Raw genomic sequence first — 20777 nt, 5'->3', positions numbered from 1 at the left:
AGGATAGTTCTAGGCAAGCATCCTGTGTCACGGAGAAAGAGGAGAATTTCCTTCGTATCTTCTGTGGTTGGGCCTCTCCAGCCAGGTCAGAGGAGGACGGTGAAGTGCAGTTAACGAGTGAGTAGGAAGATTCAGCACCAGTGACGCACCCAGTGGGTTCCCCTTACAGATGTGTGCAGAGGGATTGCAGTTTCTCTCTTCACCCAGGGGGACAGAGGAGAATGACTGATGTGCCTTCTGGTTGTAGATCTCATGCATGGTCCCACTAACCTGAAACTCTTCCTAGAGAGTGTATCTGTGTATAGATGCTCGGAGACTAGCGCTTGCTTCCTCACTACCCACGAGAACTTACTTTTGCCTCTGAATACAAACATCACTTGTGTCAAGATTGGGTTCAGCCTGTACTGGAAGACTCTGATCCTTGATATCCCCCACTGTCTATGTTAGAATCAAAATCTTGGGGCTTCCCTGGTGGCGCAGTGGTTAAGAATCTGCCTGCCAGGGCGGGTGACACAGGTTCGAGCCCTGGTCCGGGAAGATCCCACATGCTGTGGAGCAACTAAGCCCGTGTGCCACAACTACTGAGCCTGTGCTCTAGAGTCTGTGAGCCACAACTACTGAGCCCACGAGCCACAACTTCTGAGCTCGTGAGCTACAACTACTGAAGCCCATGCGCCTAGAGCCCATGCTCCGCAACAAGAGAAGCCACCGCAATGAGAAGCCCGTGCACCGCAACAAAGAGCAGCCCCCGCTCGCCACAACTAGAGAAAGCCCACGCGCAGCAATGAAGACCCAACGCAGCCAAAACTAATAAATAAAAAATAAAAATAAATAAAAGAAAGATGCCTGCTGACTTAAAAAGAAAAAAGAATCAAAATCTTGGCTTTCCTGTTTAGCCACAGACCAGGCTAAATTCCTCCCTCTCTAATTGCGCAGCAAATAATTCAGAACCACTCAGTGCTGGAGGGTGCTGCCAGGGGTGGGCAGTTATGGAAGGGCAGCAGTTCTGAGTCCAGGGATGCCAGAGGTGGAGTGTTGCTCTGCTTTGGGCTGTCCGGGCAGTAGTGTCAAGTATTGACAAGGCTTCCTGGCCAGGCAAGGGGGTCTCTGAGGCCAGGAGTCGGGGTTCTCTGCTTGCTTTGTGTGCTCAGGTTCCTGACTTTCTTGCCTGTTGCTTGTAGGATCCCATCCCGGGGGCTTCTGCTGTGGATTGAACTGTGTCCCCCGCTCCCCAACTGTTGAAGCCTTAGTGACTGTATGTGGAGTGAGGAAGTAATTAGGGGTAAACGAGCTCATAAGGGTGATTAGTGTCCGTATAAGAGGAGCCATCAGAGAGCAGCCTCCCTCCCTCTCTCTCTGGCTGTCTTTCTGCCACATGAGGACACAGCGAGGAGGAGATGTTCTGCAAGCCAGGAAGAGAGCTCCCACCAGGAGCCAAATCTGTTTGGCACCTGAGTCTTGGACTTGCAGCCTCCAGTGCTGTGAGAAAATACATTTCTACTGTTTAAGCCACCCAGCCTATGGTATGCTGTTCTGTAGCTGGAGCAGACTAAGACAATTTCCGATCCCTAATCAGCTTTTGGTCCTGATGCCGACAAATGACCCGGAGAGATTATTTGCTACTTGAACCTTGAAAAAAAGACAGTTAATTCCCTGTTTCCCTCTCTCCAGGAGTGAGTTATGGTGGGGTTTTCTGACTCAGAGGAACAGAGTTTACTTTCATGAGAACAAGAGAGTCATTGTGTGTGTGTGTTTGTATGTGTGATGAGAGAGAGCAACACAGAGAGACAGAGAGATACAGAGAGACAGAGAGAGGGAGGCAGAAGATGTAACATATCCTGTGTAGTGTGACATATCCGCGGATTCGGACCTGGACACTTTGGAGGCCGATATCCTGCCTCATACACCTCAGGTCACTGATTCCCCTCCTGAGGGGCCTGGCCTCAGCCCCTCCCCTGGCTGGCCTACGTCCTGCCACCACCCCCTGCCAGTCTTCTTCACCCCTCCCCATATCCTTGTAAACAGCTCCCTTGTCAGGCCGTGACCCAGCTCCAGTCTCCCATCTGTTCTCAGCTACGACCTTGACCAATCTAGCGTATGTGCTCGATAGAAGACTGTTATCCGAAATATACACAGAATTCTTAACGTTCAGTTAGATGAAAAATGCGCCAAAGACCTCAACAGACACCTCACCAAAGAAGACATACAGACGGCAAATAAACGTAAGAAGTTGCTCCACATCATGTGTCATCAGGGAAATGCAAGTGAAAACAAACATGAACCACCATCAGACACCTACTAGAAAGGCCAAAATCTGGGACACTGACAACACCAAATGCTGGAGAGGACGTGGAGCAACAGGAACGCTCGTTCGTTGCTGGTGGGAAATGCACAATGGTGCAGCCACTTTGGAAGACAGTTTGGTGGTTTCTTACAAAACTAAACATACTCCTACCATACAAGCCAGCAACTGTGCTCCCTGGCATTTATCCAAAGGAGCTGAAAATTTGTGTCCACACAAAAGCCCTCACAGAGAGGTTTGTGGAAGCTTTATTTATAGTTGCAAAACTTAGAAGCAACCAAGATGACCTTCAGTAGGTGAGTGGATAAACTATGGTACATCCAGACACTGGAATATTATGCAGCACTAAAAAATGAGCTCTCAAGTCATGAAAAGACATGAAGGGAGGGAGAGGTGACAGGCTGAGGACAGAGGACATTCATGGCAGTGAAACTCCTCTGTATGATTCCAGTGGTGGTTACATGTCATTAGACATTTGTCAAAACCATAGAATGTGAAATACCAGGAGTGAACCTTGATGTAACTTATGGACTTTGAGTGATAATGATCTGTCAGTACAGGTTCACTGATTGTAAAAAATGTACCCCCTGTTGTGGGATTTTGATAGTGGGGAAGGTTGTACATGTGTGGGAACAGGGACTCTATGGAAACTGTATTTTCAGCTCAATTTTGCTGTGAACCTAAACCACTCTAAAAAATTGTTTATTAATTTTAAAAAAGCAGATGTGACCTTTTCACATGCTGTGTCACTCTCTACTGTGTGAGGTACTATTGGAGCTAAAGATGAGTAAGGCCTGGACCCTGTGCCTACAGTGGTTGACATAATGAGACATAAACTCACAGGTAACTCACCTGCCCCACCACACGCTAAGTGTCGGATAAGGGGAGTGGATGGTGAGGATTCTGAGCTCCACCTCTTCCTGGCCAGGGGAGCCCCTCTGAGTCTGTTTCATCTGGGAAATGACAACACCTAACCTTGGGACTTCGAGTTGATACGTGTGAGAAAAGCACTTGGCTCATGGAAGATGATCAGAAATGTCAATCCCAACCTCGCATCCTTTTTCTCGAAGGTCAAAGCACGGAAACATCCTTATGGAGTGGAGAGATCAGGGAAGGCTCCATGGAGGAAGAATTCAGTTTGACCTGGGCCTAGAAAGTGGACACTTTTGGAAAGGCGTTCCAGGAAGGGGTCATAGCATGAGCTAAGGTTTAGAAATGGGAACATCCAAGGTGCTCTTGTGGGGCCTCGCAGGAGACTCCCAGACCCTGGGCCTGGCCGTCTGGGAGAAAGGAGTGCCCTGTGCATTCTTGCAGCCAAGAGCATGCAGGGGCAGTGTTTCAGGGGAAATGCAGCATGGGCCTGGCCGTGGTCCCTTGGGGCAGCGAGGGGGTCCTCAGAAGCTCCAGTGGAGGACAAGTTGGCGAGTGTGGCCAACAGAAGTACAAAATGAAACAGAGCCTCCACTGCTTTGCCTGTAAAATGGAGCTGTGAATACCCACCTCAAAGTTACCGTGAGGATTAAGAGTTGTTACGTCTTTTTTTTTTTTTAATTTATTTATTTTTGGCTGTGTTGGGTCTTCGTTTCTGTGCGAGGGCTTTTTCTAGTTGCGGCGAGCGGGGGCCACTCTTCATCGCGGTGCGCGGGCCTCTCACTGTCGCGGCCTCTTTTGTTGCGGAGCACAGGCTCCAGACGCGCAGGCTCAGTAGTTGTGGCTCACGGGCCCAGCCGCTCCGCAGCATGTGGGATTCTCCCGGACCAGGGCTCGAACCTGCGCCCCCTGCATTGGCAGGCGGACTCCCAACCACTGCGCCACCAGGGAAGCCCAGTTGTTACATCTTCTTGAGGGTCTGATACACTCCAGGCATTGTGTCAAGGGCTCTCCGAGCCTGGCCTCAGTATCCCCACAACAGCCCTATGATGGAGAGACTATTTTTATCCCTGTGTTTCCCAGATAAGGAAACAAAGGTTATTGAAGGCCTGAGTCAGAACAGCTTCCAGGGGCCGAGTCAGCCCCAGGGCCCAGGTCTGCGTGACTCAGGTGATGAGACTCAGTCATCACATGGAGCTTCCGGGAGCCAAGTCAACACTCACGTCCCCATCTCTAGGCACACCACTCAAGCCAGTGCTGGCTGTCAGCGGCCTGACGAGGCAGCAGGACACGCAATAGCCTGACCTCCCTGCCAGCCGGGTTGAGAAACCCGCCTGGGCCCGGAGCCCCAAGGACCACGCCTCCCCCGCTTGTTCATCCCGCGGCTCCATGTGATAGCGCCTCAGGATGGACGCAGGGACGCCGGTGTGCTGTGTGCAGGGTGACTGCTCCTGTGTGGCTCTGTGTATCTAGGCTAAATGTTCACCGTGACCAGGTATAATTACAGTCTTATCCCTCGTCGGTCATGAGGTTCTCAAAATATCCCGACAGGATGAATTAACACTAGTAAGAGGGGTGGGGACCCAGCTCAGTACAGATGTCTTAAAGTGTTACCGTCTCCCTTCCACTGAGGACATGTGGGAGCCATTCCAGGGGTGGGCTGGTGGGAGTCTCCCTACTTTTTCTGCTCTTCCCCAGTGGGAGGAAGGCCAACGGAACAGTGTGACCAGGACCGCGGTGACCTGGGAATGCGGAAGCCGGGGGCTGAGGACCTCCCTGCTCCTTACTAGGTGCAGCGCCAGGGCAGCCACCGGCCCCAGCCTACAAAGGGAGGTCATTATACCCATCGTGTTAGATAGGACACGCCAGGCACCTTTCATGCGTTGGCCCACGCCGCTCTCAGCACAGCTCCGGATGGATTCCTTGTCAGGATCCCCTCCGGAGGGAAGGAGGAAGAAGAGTGAAGCGAGTGGAATGGGAGAAGGCCTGGCTGGGGAGGAGGTAAAGGACCAGAAAAGTGCTTCTCGGCCCACGGAGCAGAGTTGGGAGACTTCAGGAGGTGGTTGGTCTTAGCGTCACAGGCTGTAGGGACAGCAGCTCTGGGGGACACACGGGGCGAGGGGACCCTCTGTGCTAAGAGTCAGGGAAGTTTTCTCCCTCAGTCCCTGTCAAACTGGATCGGAGCCTCTGCATGCATGCTTGCAGCGTGCCCTGGACCCCCTCCCCTCCTCTCCCCTCCCCCTCCCCTCCTCTCCCCTCCCCCTCCCTTCCCCTCCCCTCCCCCTCCCCTCCCCTCCCCTCCCACTCCCCTTCCCTCCCCTCCCACTCCCCTCCCCTCTCTCCCTCCCCTCGCCTCCCTCCCCCCACCCAGAAACACCTTCCCTCCTGCCCTGCGCTCCTCTGAGCCCAGCCCCATCAGCACAAACCCATGACTCCCGGCAGGATGAGAACCACATTTCAAGCAACACGTGTGGGATCAGGCTGACCCTGCTTTGTCACTTCCTGCTTTGTGACACAAGACCAGTTCTTCACGCTCCTTATTTCGCTTGCATAACCTTAGATGCAAAATACGTACCAGAAAGCAGCTTCCTGGTGTGTGCGGGGCATTCAAATCCAGCGAATGGTCGCGATGCTGCCACTGAGTATGATGGAGGTGACTGGGGCCCACTGGGGAAGGGAGGCCACCGACCCCAGCCTTCCTGACTCCCCGAGGGGTGCCCGGGCACGGAGAGAACGGATTCCCCATAGCTTTTGTGGGACGCACAGGGAAGAAAGTGAATAGAAAGTGAAGAAATGATCTGCACAGCTTTTTTTGCAAGGTTCCCAGCATGTGAGGTGGTCCCTCCCTTAAATCCCCTCCTCCCCTCAAATTCCCTCTGGAGGCAGCACTCGTGGGTTTGAATCCCAGTTCTGTCCTCTGTTGTTGTGACCTTGGGGAAGTTAGTCAATCTCTGAGTCTCACTCCTGATTCCTTAGAGCTGGTGAGGAGAGAATGGCCAGTCGCCGGCCAGCAGGGGTCACGCCCCCTCACCGGGTGTCCTTCTCAAAAAGTCTAGAGAAACTGGCATGTGTGGGAAACGTCTGCATCCTTCAGGGAGCGGGAGGTGTCCCGGTGTTGTTTTCTTAGCCAGTCCCAGGTGGGAGAGGATTTGCAATTCAGCACCCTGCTCTTTTCCTGAACCTTGTGACTTGGCGAGGCTCCTGGGTGTAAAGAGAAGCCGCCTGCTCTGGGCTCAGTGTCGCCAGCCCAGCCTCCCAGCTCCTGAAATTAGCCGCTGCAGACACTGCTCTCCGGGCACTGGGTGAGGAGGCGGCTGGCATCCCTCGGGCCCGGCCATGGAGGAACAGGACCGCGCCTGTGGCTCCACCTGGGAGCCCTCACAGGGCAAGAGCCCCCCGGACTCACCTTGGTCATGGGTAAGGGCCAGGGCGTGGCCACTTGCAAACCACACCCCCTCCTCCCCCAGCTGAGGAGCGCTGATGGGACCTGCGGGTCTCATTGGGGATTTGTGCATTCCTACTTCTTCAAATGAGTGACAGGACCAGCTGCTGCCCACGGGCCCCTGCTATGGAGGCTGCATTTATAGAAGAGGGTTTAGAACTTATTCAAGAAGTGAAGGCTTTTTTCTTTGCCTTGGATGGAGAGAAATAGTGATTGCTTTGAGCCTCAAGATGGGGCGTAATTTGAGGGCTCCCGCTCGCCAGGCACAGTGCTGGGACCTCTTGTTGTCGCCTGTGTCTGCATGCGGGAGAGGAGGGAGGCCCTGAGTGTTGAAGTTACTGGACCGACACAGTCATTTAAGCATAGTTGTCTCAGAGAGTGTGATGTGTGTGCTGTGAGTGCCCCTGGACTCCAAGGCTGGTGGCTGCACCGTCCTGCCTTTTCTGGATCTCATCCTAGATGCCAAGGCTTTGTTCAAAGGTAGTTATTTTCATTTAAAGCCCCAAAGCAAGAGCAGAGGGTGCTCAGATAACCCCAAGTGGAAGTGGGGACCGAGGACGGAGCCTGGGCTAGAGTCAGGCCTTGTCCTTTCTTCTGAAGGCTGGAGGTTTGGCTGCAGTGAAGACAGGGTGTTAATCTCCCACCCCGAACGGCATCTAGGACACCTGTGATGTTCCTCAGCTGCAGAGGCTGGGCCGGCACTGGAGGGTTCCACACGTCCTGCAGGCAGAGAGAGCCTGGGGCCTTCTGCTCCCTACGGAGAAGAGGGTGAGGGTGTGGCGTGCGTGGGCCCGACAGAGCCTCCCGGCTGCCGGTTCCCCAAAGCTCCTGTCGCTTGCACTTCAGGCACGTTCCCCCCGCAGCACGGCTCCTTTCCCTGCAGGGGCGAGGGACCTTGCTGTTGGTGCTCGGGTCAAAATGCCGGGGGCCGGGGGCCCGAGAGAGAAAGAGCATCTGGGTTCTGCTCTCACCATTTGCCGCTTGGCCCTTTGGGCCGGTGTTTCCTGGGTGGACAGATGCCTGCAGAGGAGACTGGTCAACAAGCCTCCCTCTGCAGGCTAAGGACAGGAATGGGGCCTCCCCCAGCAGCGCTGTGCAGATCAGGGGCACCCACGCTCGGGCTAAAGGGACGGTTTTGTGGTTAGCTGGGGATTAAGATGGCTGTGTCTCATTTCCATTCCTGGAATATCTCTCTTGGACAGAGCAGCCCCGTGCTGCCTGAGAAGCGCCCCTACTTCTCCCGCGTGGGGAGCGATCTCAGAAACCTCTCCCAGGCCCACTCTGGGACCGAGTCTCCCCGGCCCTGGGATGCAAGTTTTATTATCGTGGGTATCTCTCTTGTGCCCAGGCCGACACTGTCATTCCCATTTGACAGCCGAGCACACTGAGGCTTTGAAGTTGGGACTTGCCCGCTGCAGCTTGGGGGCCGGCGGAGGACGGAGACAGGGTGGCAGCCCCGCCGGTCTGTCATCCCTGGTACCCAAGGCCGCTGTGATCCGAGGAAGCTCTGACGATATCTACTTTCTGCTTGTGTCTTTGGATTATCAGTTATTTTTCCTGGTTATAAAAGTATGTTTATTACAGAAGATTTAGAATCTACAGCAAAGTGTAAGTAAGGTAGTAAAATGCCAGTCATCTCACCCCTCGGGAGGAGTCTGGGAACTTTGTAAACAGAGGTCGCGCTTCATTTCCCTGAAGGCTCATTGTAGTTGAGCCGCAGAAAGGATTTCAAAGCCTCTGGTCCCTTTTTATTTCAACCCTTACACCGCCCTGTGTGCTTGGTTCTAAAATCCTCAAAGGCCCCTTGGCTGTCCCACTGTGGCCTGGACCCCCGCTGCGTGGCGCCTGTGACTGTCCTGCCTGGGAGAGGCAGGCATCCGTGGCAGGAGCGGGGGAAGGGTGGGTGGGTTGCTGGACCCGCTGGCTCCTGCGGGGTGTCCACCCCTGGGCGCGGGGTCTCAATGTGCCCGGGAACTTGGGCTTGGCTCGGGCCGATGCCCATGTCTGGGAGATTCTGACCTGCTATGCTGAAGGGTGTCTGCAGGGCGGGGATCCTGGGAGCCTAACTGGGCTCCAGTGAGAGAGCTGGCCTCCTTCCACTGCTGGGGGCTGCGTCCAGCCCTGGGAGGACAAAGGAGGGCCAGGTCCAGAGTTGGGCTTCAGCAAAGCAGAACTGGAACACAAAGCAAGAAATGAAGGCAGATGCCCAGATGGACAGACTGCCATGCAGGAACGCTTAGGAGGAGGCTGCAAGAGAGCTGGCCAAGCAGGATGGGAGAGGCGGGAGCCACAGCTGCTGTGGCCAGGAGCCCGGGCTGGGCTGGCTGCTTGCGGGAAGGGGAAAAGTGGCTCGGCCACCATGGGGCACCTTCATTCCTGGGGCTGGGAAAGGGCAGCTGGCAGCTGAGCCCTCGGAGGCACCTGTGAAGTTGGCACCAGCTACCTGAACATTGGCCACGACCCTTCCCAGACACTGTGGGCGTGATCTCCAGGCCCTGAGCGTGTGCAGAGCCCCAGGGGGCACAGAGATGGGTGAGACCTAGTCTCTACCCGCAAGAGGTCCAGGCGGAATTTGAGTGGGTGGGTCTGCACCGAGCCAGCTGCCAAGTTCATGGGGACACAGATCAGGAGGAATTCCTACTGGCAGGGCTGGAGGAGGCATCTTTGAGAAGCTGACATTGGAACCAGGCCTTGGCGAAGGGTAGGATTTCAATAAACAGAGCACATGGTGGGTGGAGTCTTCTGAGCCAAGGGTTCAGCCTGAGTGAAGGCTGGGCTTTGCGAGCACAGGGCGTTCCCCTAAAGCTAAGTCTGAAGGTTTTGTTCTCAGGCCATTTGGGATTTTATTTCTCCTTAGCTGGGGCGTGCATGGTGACATTCGTCTTGGTCAGGCACCCAGCCTGTGAAAGAAGGCACACAGTCACGGGCCAAATATGCGGGACCCAGCGTGAATCTGGGGGTGGGGGAGGCGGGAGCCATGGGGCGCGAGCGCTAGTTTTGCCACTTACAAGTTTTGATTAACTGGAGCCTTAGTCTTCTCATCTGTAAAATGGGGCTTACAATACCTAATAATATAATAATCACAGGTATTGGGTAAATGGTAGCTATTATTCATAATAGCACCTAAACCCGAAGAAACGATAGCTTGTTACAGGTTGGACTGTGAATATCACAGTGAAGAGAAATCAAATCCTTCACATTTGGCCCGTGGGTCTTAGCACTGTCAGGAGGAAAGGCACAAATCCAGACCCCTGTGTCCACTAATGCAGAGAATTCTGAGGGAGTCTTTGTCCAGACATTTTGGCTCAGCATTCAAGGCCTCTCAAAAGCTGGCCTCACCTTCCTGCTCTTGGCTCTGTTTCTCCTACCGTGACCTTGTGCTGCACAGCGAGTGCCTTTCTTCAGAGGCGCTGAGCCAGTCGTGTTAGCTGGGTCTCCAGGGAGGTGGCCGTCAGGACCCCAGACCCATTCTGCCACCTCCAGCCCCTGAGACTTGGGCAGGGGCTGGAATTAGGGCCTCAACTGCTCAGAGCACATGTTTGCTACCTAAATTCCTTTGGGAGAGCTGACCGGAAGCCAGATGATACCCTCCTGGACTCCTTTCTTCAGGGACCTCGGGGGCCTGCACCCGAGGCTGTGGTGAGGGCATGGAAAGACAGACTCAGGGAAAGGGTCCACCTCTCCCTAGACCCGCAGCCGACTTGAAACACCTGTTTGCCCACCTGGTCCGGGGAGGCTCCCAAGAGGCTACTGTCTGGGATCAGCCTGAAACAACCAGCCCCCTGGGTGTGTGTGCATGGGGAGGCGGAGACAGAAAAACTAGGAAGCCGTCCCCACGCACCCTCGCTCTCCGGGAAGCACAGCTTTGGCTTCTTTGCTCCTTCTCTCGGTGTCCTGGGCCCACCCGATCCCCCTTCAAGCGAAGTCACAGGGGAGGACTGGAGCGCCCCCTGGAGGCAGTACTCTGCCACTACACACAGGAGAACCACCACGGCCTCCTAACGCAACCATGAGGCAGATGGAACTTTAAGTAGGGTCAGAAACTTAGGATGAACACGGAAACTCAATGCAGCAAAATCAGTGATTACTGGGTCCAATTTGAATTCCTCGCCATTACGTTTGTTTGTGATTTAACTCCTTGCGTCAAACTGCTTTATTTATTTGGCCGTGCCGTGTGGTTTGCAGGATTTTGCTCCCCTGCCAGGGATCGAACCCAGCCCCTCGGGCAGTGAAAGCGCGGAGTCCTAACCACTGGACCACCAGGGACTTCCCAGCAGCAAACTGTTGTTGGAATACATTCTGCATCTTGCCCAGAGAGAGATGCGGTTCCTTCCTTCTCAACTGATCCCAGACCTACTCATCCTTTAAGGCCCGGCTCCCATGCCACCATCTCTGTAACATTTCAGTTAGTGTTTAAGGTTGAGGACCCCCTCCCTCGTGTCAAGTAACGCGTCAATTTTCTCGGCTTCATGTTCTGGATGTTTCTGATGGAAAGAGATTTTGTTTCCCTTTATGAAATTGGAGTGCAGGGGACCCTGCCTTTAAACTCGGACTCCAGCTGGCACCCCTCCCCCACCGCCTGTTCTGTTCTCGTACTTATTTACAGCCTCTTCTCTCCCGTTGAGTGGTGAGCTCCAAGCGCAGTGAGGGTGTCTCCATCTTGGCATCGCCACCCCTCCTAACACGGCTGCCTCTGCCTGGGTCAGTCGGATTTACACCTATTGTCCTGATGTAATTACTTGTAGCCTTTGGCTCTGGAATGGGGTCATCACTCTACCTGGCCCACACCTGTCAGTCCACACCTGTGCCTGGCTTTGGGGCCATCCGCTCACCCGCAGCTTGTTTCCAAAGGTCTTTTCTCACTGCCACTTAGGGGTCCTAGTCATCTCCCCCACCCCTCCGGTCAGGGCTAGAGCGGGTGGAGGGCCTTGTGCGGTAGCGCTGTGTTTCATGCAAAGATTAGGATGTAGCGTTAGTGCAAGGGACAGATATTGTGTGGGGTCCAGTTCCCTGCCGATGCTGGCCCCTGCAGACACCATGCCTTGCCATGTTAGCAGAAAAACTAAGGGAATAGATTAAATAGCTTCTCTGCTGGGGCTCAATGCCCAGCTCTCCGCCTTGCTAGCTGGTGACTGACCTTTCGTAGACGCCTTTCCTTGTGTGCAAAAAGGATTTTGTGAGAACTCAATGAGTTAAAAGCCATAAAGCACTTAGTATGCACGTAACGAGCGCTGGTTCTTATTAAATCCAGCACAGGCCCTGTTTCCCGCAGCCTTGAAGCAGATTTCCATTCCCTCTCTTAAGCCTTGCATGATTGGCCTTGTCACCAGGTGACCTCTCTCCTGGAACGCTATACTCACGTGATGTGCGATGTTCGCCCCCTAAGACGCTCCTGGGAAGAGAGACAGTGAGGAAAGAGCAGATCTGCATCTTCTATCCCATTCCTCTCTGGAAAACAGCAAGAGAAATTGTCATGCACGGTTGAACATATTATTTTTTGTTCTCCCCCTCTCTATTTTGCCAAAGTATAATTAATTGAATGCATTTACATTAAAAGTATGAACATGATGAGGGCTCCTCTCTTTGCCAACACTAAGTTTTGTTGTACATGTATACGTGCTATTGAGAAGCAAAATGCCGAGGTGCCCTAGAGCTGTGGACCCAGCTTTCCAAATGACTAGTTATCTGACCTTGGACAAGGTCATGTCTCTGAGAGGCTCAGTTTCTCTGCCTGGTGCTGGGAGGCTCAGATGAGTTATGTGAGTTGAAGCACTTCGCAAACTGTAGTAGGGCTCCCTAGAGATGCAGTTGAACTCGTGGGTATCCGCTCTGCCTGCCCTAGACCCTGCGGGGCTGCAGAAGAAGGGCACGTGCTCTCGAACTGAAACGATAGCCAGCCAGATTATGTGGCAGGAAGCTGGCGAGTTATGCTTTGAACGGTGAGGTCTGGAGCCTGAGGAGGGTCAGGTTCAGAGATGGAAACCCTTGGAGTGAGGCCGCTCAGGAAGTCGGCTTTTTGTGGCAGGTGGGCCTGGAGCTGAACCTGAGGGCTGGGAAGGGGGGCTGAGAAGGGAGAAAGAGAGAAAAGAGGCCTGGGGCAGCTTTTGATTTGGAGAGCAGCAGGTGCGCACTTCCTGGCCCCTGACCCTCACCGCCGCGCCCCCCCACCCCCCCCCCCCCCCCCCCCGCCCCCGGACTCCGCAGAGGAGAGAAGGCGGAGGCGGGGCCGCCCCTGCACCTGCAGTGCCTCCCCTTTTCCCGCCTCCGCCAACTTGCTGTTAGCCTCTCTGATGCTCCGGCTCTTCATCTTTACAACGGGGCTAATACACCGCCTTGGCTAGCTTACTGTGAAGGTAAATGGGGTGAGGTTTGTAGAGCCTTATTTTATTTTTCTCTTAGCAGCTGCATGAAAAATGCAGTAGAAGGAGCTGTGGGAAAAGTATAACTTCACTGAAAATTCAACGTGAACTGTAAAGTTCGTGAACCACAGGCTGGTGTCATGCTGGTTCTCTCTGATCCAGGGGGTGGCCCTGGATCTGGGCTGGCTTCTGGAGCTGGAAACCCACCCTTTTTCAGTGTCAGAAATGATCCCCACGTGAGCAGGCACGTCTGGGGAGCATGGGCCAGCCAGGGGCATGTGGACCTCTTGTCTTTTTTTCAAGGAAGAAGCACTGTGACCCAGAGCTGGAGGGTTGGGAGGTGTTGGAGATGAACGGCTGATGGTGCCAAAGGCTTCAGTGATTCACAGTGGAAATACAGACTAGGGCAATGTTGTGTGACGTATGCGTTGACGTGACCTTTTCTTGGGAAAGACTACTGTTTATCCTGAGAGAATGCACTTCCCACTTTGGGGAGGTTAAAGTATCTTTCCTTTATGAAATGATTATTATAGTAGGTACCTTCCTTCCTTCCTTCCTTCCTTCCTTCCTTTCTTAAGATAAAGAGTTGACAGTTCTGTGTCACTAATCACCCGTGCTCCTCCAAACAAAAGTAATAAAAGATTACTGTCTCTTTATTCATTTATTCATTCTAGTAATAAATACTCATTAAGTTTCTATTATGTGGCAGACATCTTTCTAGGCACTGGAGATGAAGCAGCAGATAAAAGGGCCGAATATCCCTGCTCCGCTAGAGCTTACATTCTAGGTGGAGGAGAAAAGAATGAGCAAATAGAAAGGAAACTATATGCCAGATGGAGAGCGGGGGTATAAAGTAAAGTAGGGAGCATGAGATGGGAGGATGACGAGCTTTCAGATGGAGAGGTCAGGGCAGATCTCCCTGAGAAGGTGAGAGTTGAGCACTCCCCTAGTAGAGAACCTGGGGGAGGGGTTGCCACCGTCAGTCGTCCACTGATCCTTCAAGGCCTTGTCCAAGTGCAGCCTTTGCCTGGAAACCCCAGCTGCAAGTGATGTCTCCATCCTCAAGCCCCATCCTCTTTTTGGAACTTGGCACACACGGTCTTTCATTGTAGTTGTTCCAAGACTGGTCCCTGGCACACAGCAAGTGCTTGGCATTTGTTGAAGGAACAGGTGAATGAATGAAATGACAAAGTGAGAACCCCCAGGTCTTTATCACTTGATGGCGAGCTTTTGCCTGGTCTGGTCTTCATTTACGCACTGCTAGCACTTACTGTGTGGTCACCCACAGCCCTGCCCTGGGTGGATGGGATGCACTTGGAGAGGAAGGAACCAGGGAGTAGGTGGGCCCTACAAGCAATTGAGAGATGGCTCTGTAGGGACTTCCCTGGCGGTCCAGCGGTTCAGACTCTGTGCTTCCACTGCAGGGGGTGCGGGTTCGATCCCTGGTCGGGGAACAACGATCCCTGCAAGCCACGCGACACAGCCCCCCAAAAAAAGAAAAAACAAGAAATCTCCGAGGTTGCTCTGTAGTTAGGCCCAAGGGTGAAATGGGGGGCAAAGACCAGAATGTCAGGAAGGAAAGACTCTGGGAAAGGAGATGGCTCATAGGAAAGGGTGGTACCGGAGGGTCTCGCCCAGGTGAGGTATTCTGGAATGCCTGAAGTTAGTGGATATTGGCTGCTGGACAGAGGCTGTGTGGTGTGTTTTGGGGGGTGAGCTGGCCTGGTTTAAAGGCACAGGACTGGGGTGGATGGCCACCAGCTGGGCGCTGTGAGCAGAGCGTATGCTCACCAGAAAGATCATACCCATCCCACGCGAGTGATCTAGAAGATGCCTGCTCTTCAGGCTCTGGTGGTCGGACGCTAGCTTCTGTTGTTATCTGTCCTGTGTGAGATGCCATAAATCCATTCCTTGCAGGGTGTATGGTTGGGATGCAGTCTAACGGTGATGAATCGACATGAGTCCTTCTGTCAGACAAGAGCCCTGTTTCTCATCTTCCCCCTCCGCCCTGGATGCCCTGGGGGCTGAGCCTTGCTAAGTGCCCAGTTGCGGGATTGCTCTGAGACTAGATTCCAGGAATAATCTCTCCACTTCCTCCCCTAATTCTAAATCCTGCTCCATTGCGTGGCTTTTGACGGTAGTTTTCAACAGTTTGATTACTTGAGTTTTTTTCCCAAGCTGCTTAGATCCTTTTTGGATTTGTTAAAGGATATAAGCAAACAATAAGCAAAAGTTTGGAATAAAAATACCTAATGTCTTCTTAATTTATCAGGATTGACAGGAAAGCAGGACGTTCTGGGAATGTGACACTCCTAGTTGGTTGGTCTGTAGTCTGGGGGGAGGGGCTGAAGAATGTGACATCTCCTTCAGCGGGGACAACACGGGGGCGGGGGGGGGGCAAGAGGGGCGCCTCTGAACTTTTGAAGAGTTTATTGTCACCAGGATGAAGAGAATGAGAGTCTCTCTCAGTAGGAGGGGAACACAAAGAATTTGAATGTCTGGAGGTCTAGGTTCTAAGCCACAGTGTGGCTTTGAGCAGGCCTGCTGTCACTTTGGAGCCGTGCCTCCGCCCCCATAGAGCCGTCTGCAGACCACAGGAGACCCTGTCTGTGTAGCTACAGGCACAGGAGTGCCCACTCTGCAGAGCTAAGCTCACTATTCCTCAAGCCTTATCAGCTGCCTTGTAGAATGAGGGTGCGGCAGGGCTGCCATGTAGGGTCCTGCAGTTGCGGTCCGCACAGAATGCTGGCTCAAGGGCAACCGGGGGTGGAAAGCCAACCTGCACTCCGCTCACCAAGCCTGCTGGACTCTGGGACTGAGGGTGGCTGTGACAGTCGGGAGGAAGGGGCACCTTTTTGAAATCTGTTCAAACAAAGGGGTGCTCTTTCTGCACTCTGCGCTCCAGAGGGGCCCTGTGTGCCAGCTGTGGCCCGGGGAGTTGGGCCTGACCACGCTTTTCAGCACTTGCATTCCCCGATACGAAACCCTTGCTATCAATGAAAATATCTGCAGATCCCTCCCTGTAAATGAAGTAAAAACGGGGCAACTTGTGAAATGCCAAGATGGCAAGTTTGGTGCCCTCCCTTCTCAAGCGCCCACATCAGCCACCACCTTGTCCCCACCCTCGCTCTCTTCACCGTCACCCAGGGCTTCATGCAGCATACTCTGAAGCCCCTGGAGAGGGAGGTAACCTCCTGTGGTCCATCCAAGTGGACCATCTTGGAATCACAGCCTAGAATTCTTCAGGGAGCAAAATGGAGTGACAGTCTCTGGACTTCAGATGGGTGCGCTGAGCCCTTCTGTGGAGCCATAGCTGGGGGACCCTGTTTCCATGTCCTGTTACATCCAGCGGGCCCTGCACGTTCCTCCTTTACTCCGTAAATGTGCAGCCCTTCGTAGGGAGCATCTAACTGCTGTCGTTCGGTGTCCTGGCCCAGAAATGCCCTCTAGAGGGCGCTGTGACACTGGGACCCAGGACAGGGCATACCTGGGGAGGGACCATGTCCCCTCTGCTCCATGCAAGTGCGGGACAAATGAAAACTGAATCAATATACAAAACATTTTGGCCAACAATTAGAGAGTTGTGTTGAAATTCTTGAGTGAATTATTTTTATCTAAGGTGATGTGAACTTCAAAGGAGTTCAAGATAAAGGAAATGGGGACTTGGGCTAGCTAGTGACTTCCCCTGATTTGACCCAGGCAGAAACTTAGTTTATTAATAGACATTTGGCGGACACTTCACGTTTAAAGGTGAAGCAAGATGGGCTCAAGTTTCTAGGTGTTGTCCAATTAGAAATGCCAAACAGGTAAGAGGTCACCAGATGGAAAGAGAAAGAACAGTAAGTCTTACAGGCTGAACACTGAGCGGCCACCTGGTAGAGTAGTGTTTTTGCAAACATATGAGTTATTCGCAATTTATGGATAATTTAAAGTGCTTTCAGATTGATACATGTCCAGGTTTATTATTGTTGTTGCTGTTTACTGAGTGCTTTCTGTATGCTAGGCACCCGATGAAGCATTTTTCTTTTTGTCTTATCAGTCTTCATAAGTACCATGTGAGTGGATTTTAGCCTCCTTTACACACAGAGGCGCTTAGAGAGATTACGTAAGTGGCCTGAGGTCTCACAACTAGCGGTGAAACCATTATGCCTGCTTCTGAAGACCTGCCCTCTCCACCGGAAATGCTGCCTTTCTGTTTTTCTCTGGAAGCTTTCGCAGGAATGAGCTCTTTCACGGGAGCCAGTCTCCCAGCTTCACGTCTCTGCTCAGCCCTGTTGCTCAGGGTTAGAGATTTGACTCTCCAGCAGGGACCGTCTCACTTGAATGACGGTCATTTTTCAACTGGCCCCGTTGCTCCTTGCCTCTTCCTGGGGTGACCTGGCGGCGAAGCAGTGGAGGTGGGGTTAGCAGGAGAGACACTGTTCTCCGTGGCTCCCCCCCTGGGAGATTTTTTTGGTTGAGAGAGAACACTTCTTGGTATATGGGCTTCTCGAATGTTAGATGGGAAGGGAGGGGCCTTGCTGGCTGTCACCTAATCTAGTCTTACACTCACAGCTGACCTCATGGGACTCCTGTGGTCACTACCAGTCCTGGACATCAGACTCACGGGGTTTCCAAATAATACAGAATCAGAATCTGTGGGGTTTAGCTCCCCGTGTCTCTGTTTTCTTAGAAGTTCCCCGGTGATCCAGGCATAGAAACACAATTCTGGTCACGCTGAGCTCTCAAGTTTTCCCCAAATCCACCCCCTCCACGCTTCTGCCCCCTGTTCACGAAGTTCCCTCCCTCCCTCTTTGTTCAGCGAGCTCTTACTTGCCCTTCAAAACCCAATTCCTGGGTCACTTTCTTAGTGAATCTTCTTGTCTACTCTTGGAGAGCAAATGAATTCCACCTTCCTCTGGTGCTGGTTGTACTTCGTATCCATCAGTCTAGAGCTGACTTCATTGTATCAGTTAGTTCTGCAGCCTTGTTTCCCTACTGGATGGTGAGCTTCTTGAGGACAGAAACTCTGCTGTGTTTCTCTGGTTTCCCGGCACCTGACAGGATCTGGGGGAGAGAAGCAATTCCGAGAATGGAAGTGGGAGGTGGGGCAGCTTAACTGCAGGCCAGCATTTAGGAAACAACATTCACCCTTTTTTTTTTTTTTTTTTTTTTTGTGGTACGCGGGTCTCTCACTGTTGTGGCCTCTCCCGTTGCGGAGCACAGGCTCCAGACGAGCAGGCTCAGCAGCCATGACTCACGGGACCAGCCGCTCTGTGGCATGTGGGATCCTCCTGGACCGGGGCACGAACCTGTGTCCCCTGCATCGGCAGGCGGACTCTCAACCACTGTGCCACCAGGGAAGCCCAACATTCACCTTTTTGTAAGGTTAACCCTTGCCTCCAGCTGGACCTCCTGTGCTACCCAGAATCAGTCTTGTATGTGTATTTAATAAATTGAATCTTATTATTAAAACATATATAGTTAACCCTGGAACAAGACAGGTTTGAACTCTGCGGGTCCACTTATGTGAGGGTTTTTTCAATAAATACATACCACGATGTGATCCTCGGTTGGCTGAATCTGCCCATGCAGAACCGCAGATGCAGAACCGCAGACGCAAAAGGCCAGCTGCAAAGTTCTATGTGAGTTTTCGACAGCACGGGGGTCAGTGCCCCTAAGCCCTGCATTGTTCAAGGGCCAGCTGTATTAATAAAATCAATATAGTTAACAAAGATAAATAAAAATATATTTAACAAAATATTAAATATATCTATATTTATTTAATTATAAATATATTTAAGATGTATTTGTGCATTAAATATATAGGTTTAAGTATAATAAATATATAAATATATGATATATTAAATATAAATATATGATATATAATATTTTTATATATTATTTATATTATATATAAATAATATATTATTTATATATAATAATATATTAATAAATATAATAATTTTTATGATAAATAAAATATATAAATACATAATAAAAATATAATAAATTTTATGATAAATATATGATGTATAATATTTTATATTATGTATATTATATATATATATATATATTTTTTTTTAGTGACTATGTCTGTTTTCCAAGGTATGTAGACAGCGTTCACGACCCTGCTTCATCTTTTCTTCTCCAGACTAGATATGCTCAGTTCCTTCCACTGGCTCTTTGTTGTGAGACATGATTTCTGATTCTGTCGACACCCACTTGGACTCTTTGGGAAGACCCTAGTTTGCTAGTGTCCTTCTTAAAGTTTTACCTGACCAGTGCAATGTACAATGGCCCCCGTCTCCTTGTTCTAGATCTTACATATCTCTTACTGTTTTCTAAGATCAAAGCATTCAGAGCTAACTGCTGATGGCTAAGCCTCCCCTATCTTCTAGTTACACAACTGACTTTTTGAGCCTTAGTTTATCTGTCTTAAACGTCATTTCATTGGCTTTAGACCTGTCAGAGTCCTTTGGTGCTTTAATTGTCCAATGTACTGATTTTGTTACATCTGGAAATCTGACTTACTTGCTTTCCTTTTCACGTTCCTCAGGAATGTTAGTTTAACTAGCTGTACTTATTACTATATTACCTAACCCAAATTATCCAACCTATCTTTTAGGGGCATCATGAAAGATTTTATCAAATGCCTTGGTCAGACCTTTAATACCCTTGTGTGTGTGTGTGTGTGTGTGTGTGTGTGTGTGTGTGTGCGCGCGTGCGTATGATATTCTCCTGATCTGCCAACCTAAGTATTCTATGAAAAAGAAAGCATTTTCTTTGCCAGGCTTATTTTTTGTGGATTCTGGTGGCTGCCAGGCTGTCCACGCCCCTGGCTTTTTAACACTAAGAATGAGTCACTTGGGGGCATGCAGGGTAAAGTCTACATGGTGAACATGCCTTTGCTGGGAACATTGACTCACTATGTATCCTAAGGAAACACCGGCATATTCAAAGTAAAAAGTCATAGCCTATTACTCCTGCCAGGATTTTGAATGTTTCCGCTTCCTGTGAAAATGCCGCCAGAAAGGTTGGTCCCACTTCCTTCTTGCTTTGCTCTGACGTTTACTGACCGTGAGAGTTCAGAACGTCCCTCTGCGCTAGAGTGGCTTCATCTGTAAAATGGGTTGCTGTGAGGGTTAAACGACGTAATACATGCTTCCTAAATACCAGAATGACCTTTGAGAAGGTTCTGGGTTCTCCCGCTAGAGATTTCGATTCAGCGGGTTAGAGTGGGCCTGGAAGAAGGACTGTTAGTGAATTTTCCAGTTGATTCTGCTGAGCAAGCAGCTTTAGATCCCAAGTCGTAGTGTTTGTAAAGTGCTTAGCAAACAGCCAGTGCCCTGCACAGGCCCTCACCCCCTTTCCTTCTCCCATATCCCCTCCTCTCCTTTCCTCCGAGACACCCAGGGCTCTGGTGTTGTCCACTTTGTGTCCCAGAGGAAAACCACAGGAGGAAACTCATTTAAATTGCTCTTCTCCAGATGTTTTCCTTTGATAAAAATAGAAGAAAGGGCAGTATTTAGTTCAAAGTTTTCATTTAAATTTTACTGCCACTTACTAGGTCCATCTTCTGTACCCTTGGGTAAGCCCCACGATACAGAGGTAAGTAGGATCCTGGCCCTGAGACCTTGGGATTATATTGCAGCCTGAGAGATTGAAGGCATCGAGACCAGCTAAAGTGGGGGAGACATCTTCTTTTGGGTCGCGGGCCAGGCTTCCTTATACAGATCATACCCCCAGGCTTTCTCCGGCTCGAGTCCAGCTGTGAATGGAAGGAAGCTTTGAGGTCATTGTGACAGACAGCATGGATCCAGCA

The 20777-nt window shown here is 51.5% G+C and overlaps 1 protein-coding gene across 3 annotated transcripts in view; it reads left to right on the top strand.

The window, feature by feature from the left end:
• The first annotated feature begins 5991 nt into the window (after positions 1-5991).
• The window catches only part of LPIN1 (lipin 1), a 123011-nt gene continuing 108225 nt past the window's right edge, over positions 5992-20777 (top strand). For all 3 annotated transcript variants that reach the window (XM_049695742.1, XM_049695741.1, XM_049695740.1), the window contains exon 1: positions 5992-6589. In XM_049695742.1, the coding sequence (XP_049551699.1) occupies positions 6509-6589 (81 nt within the window). In that variant the 5' untranslated portion in view covers positions 5992-6508. The remainder of the gene's footprint in view (positions 6590-20777) is intronic.

Source organism: Orcinus orca, chromosome 13 (genome assembly GCF_937001465.1).
Source record: "Orcinus orca chromosome 13, mOrcOrc1.1, whole genome shotgun sequence".
NCBI lineage: Eukaryota > Metazoa > Chordata > Mammalia > Artiodactyla > Delphinidae > Orcinus > Orcinus orca.
The sequence above is the reverse complement of the archived record's forward strand: the minus strand, read 5'-3'. Positions and strand labels throughout refer to the sequence as shown.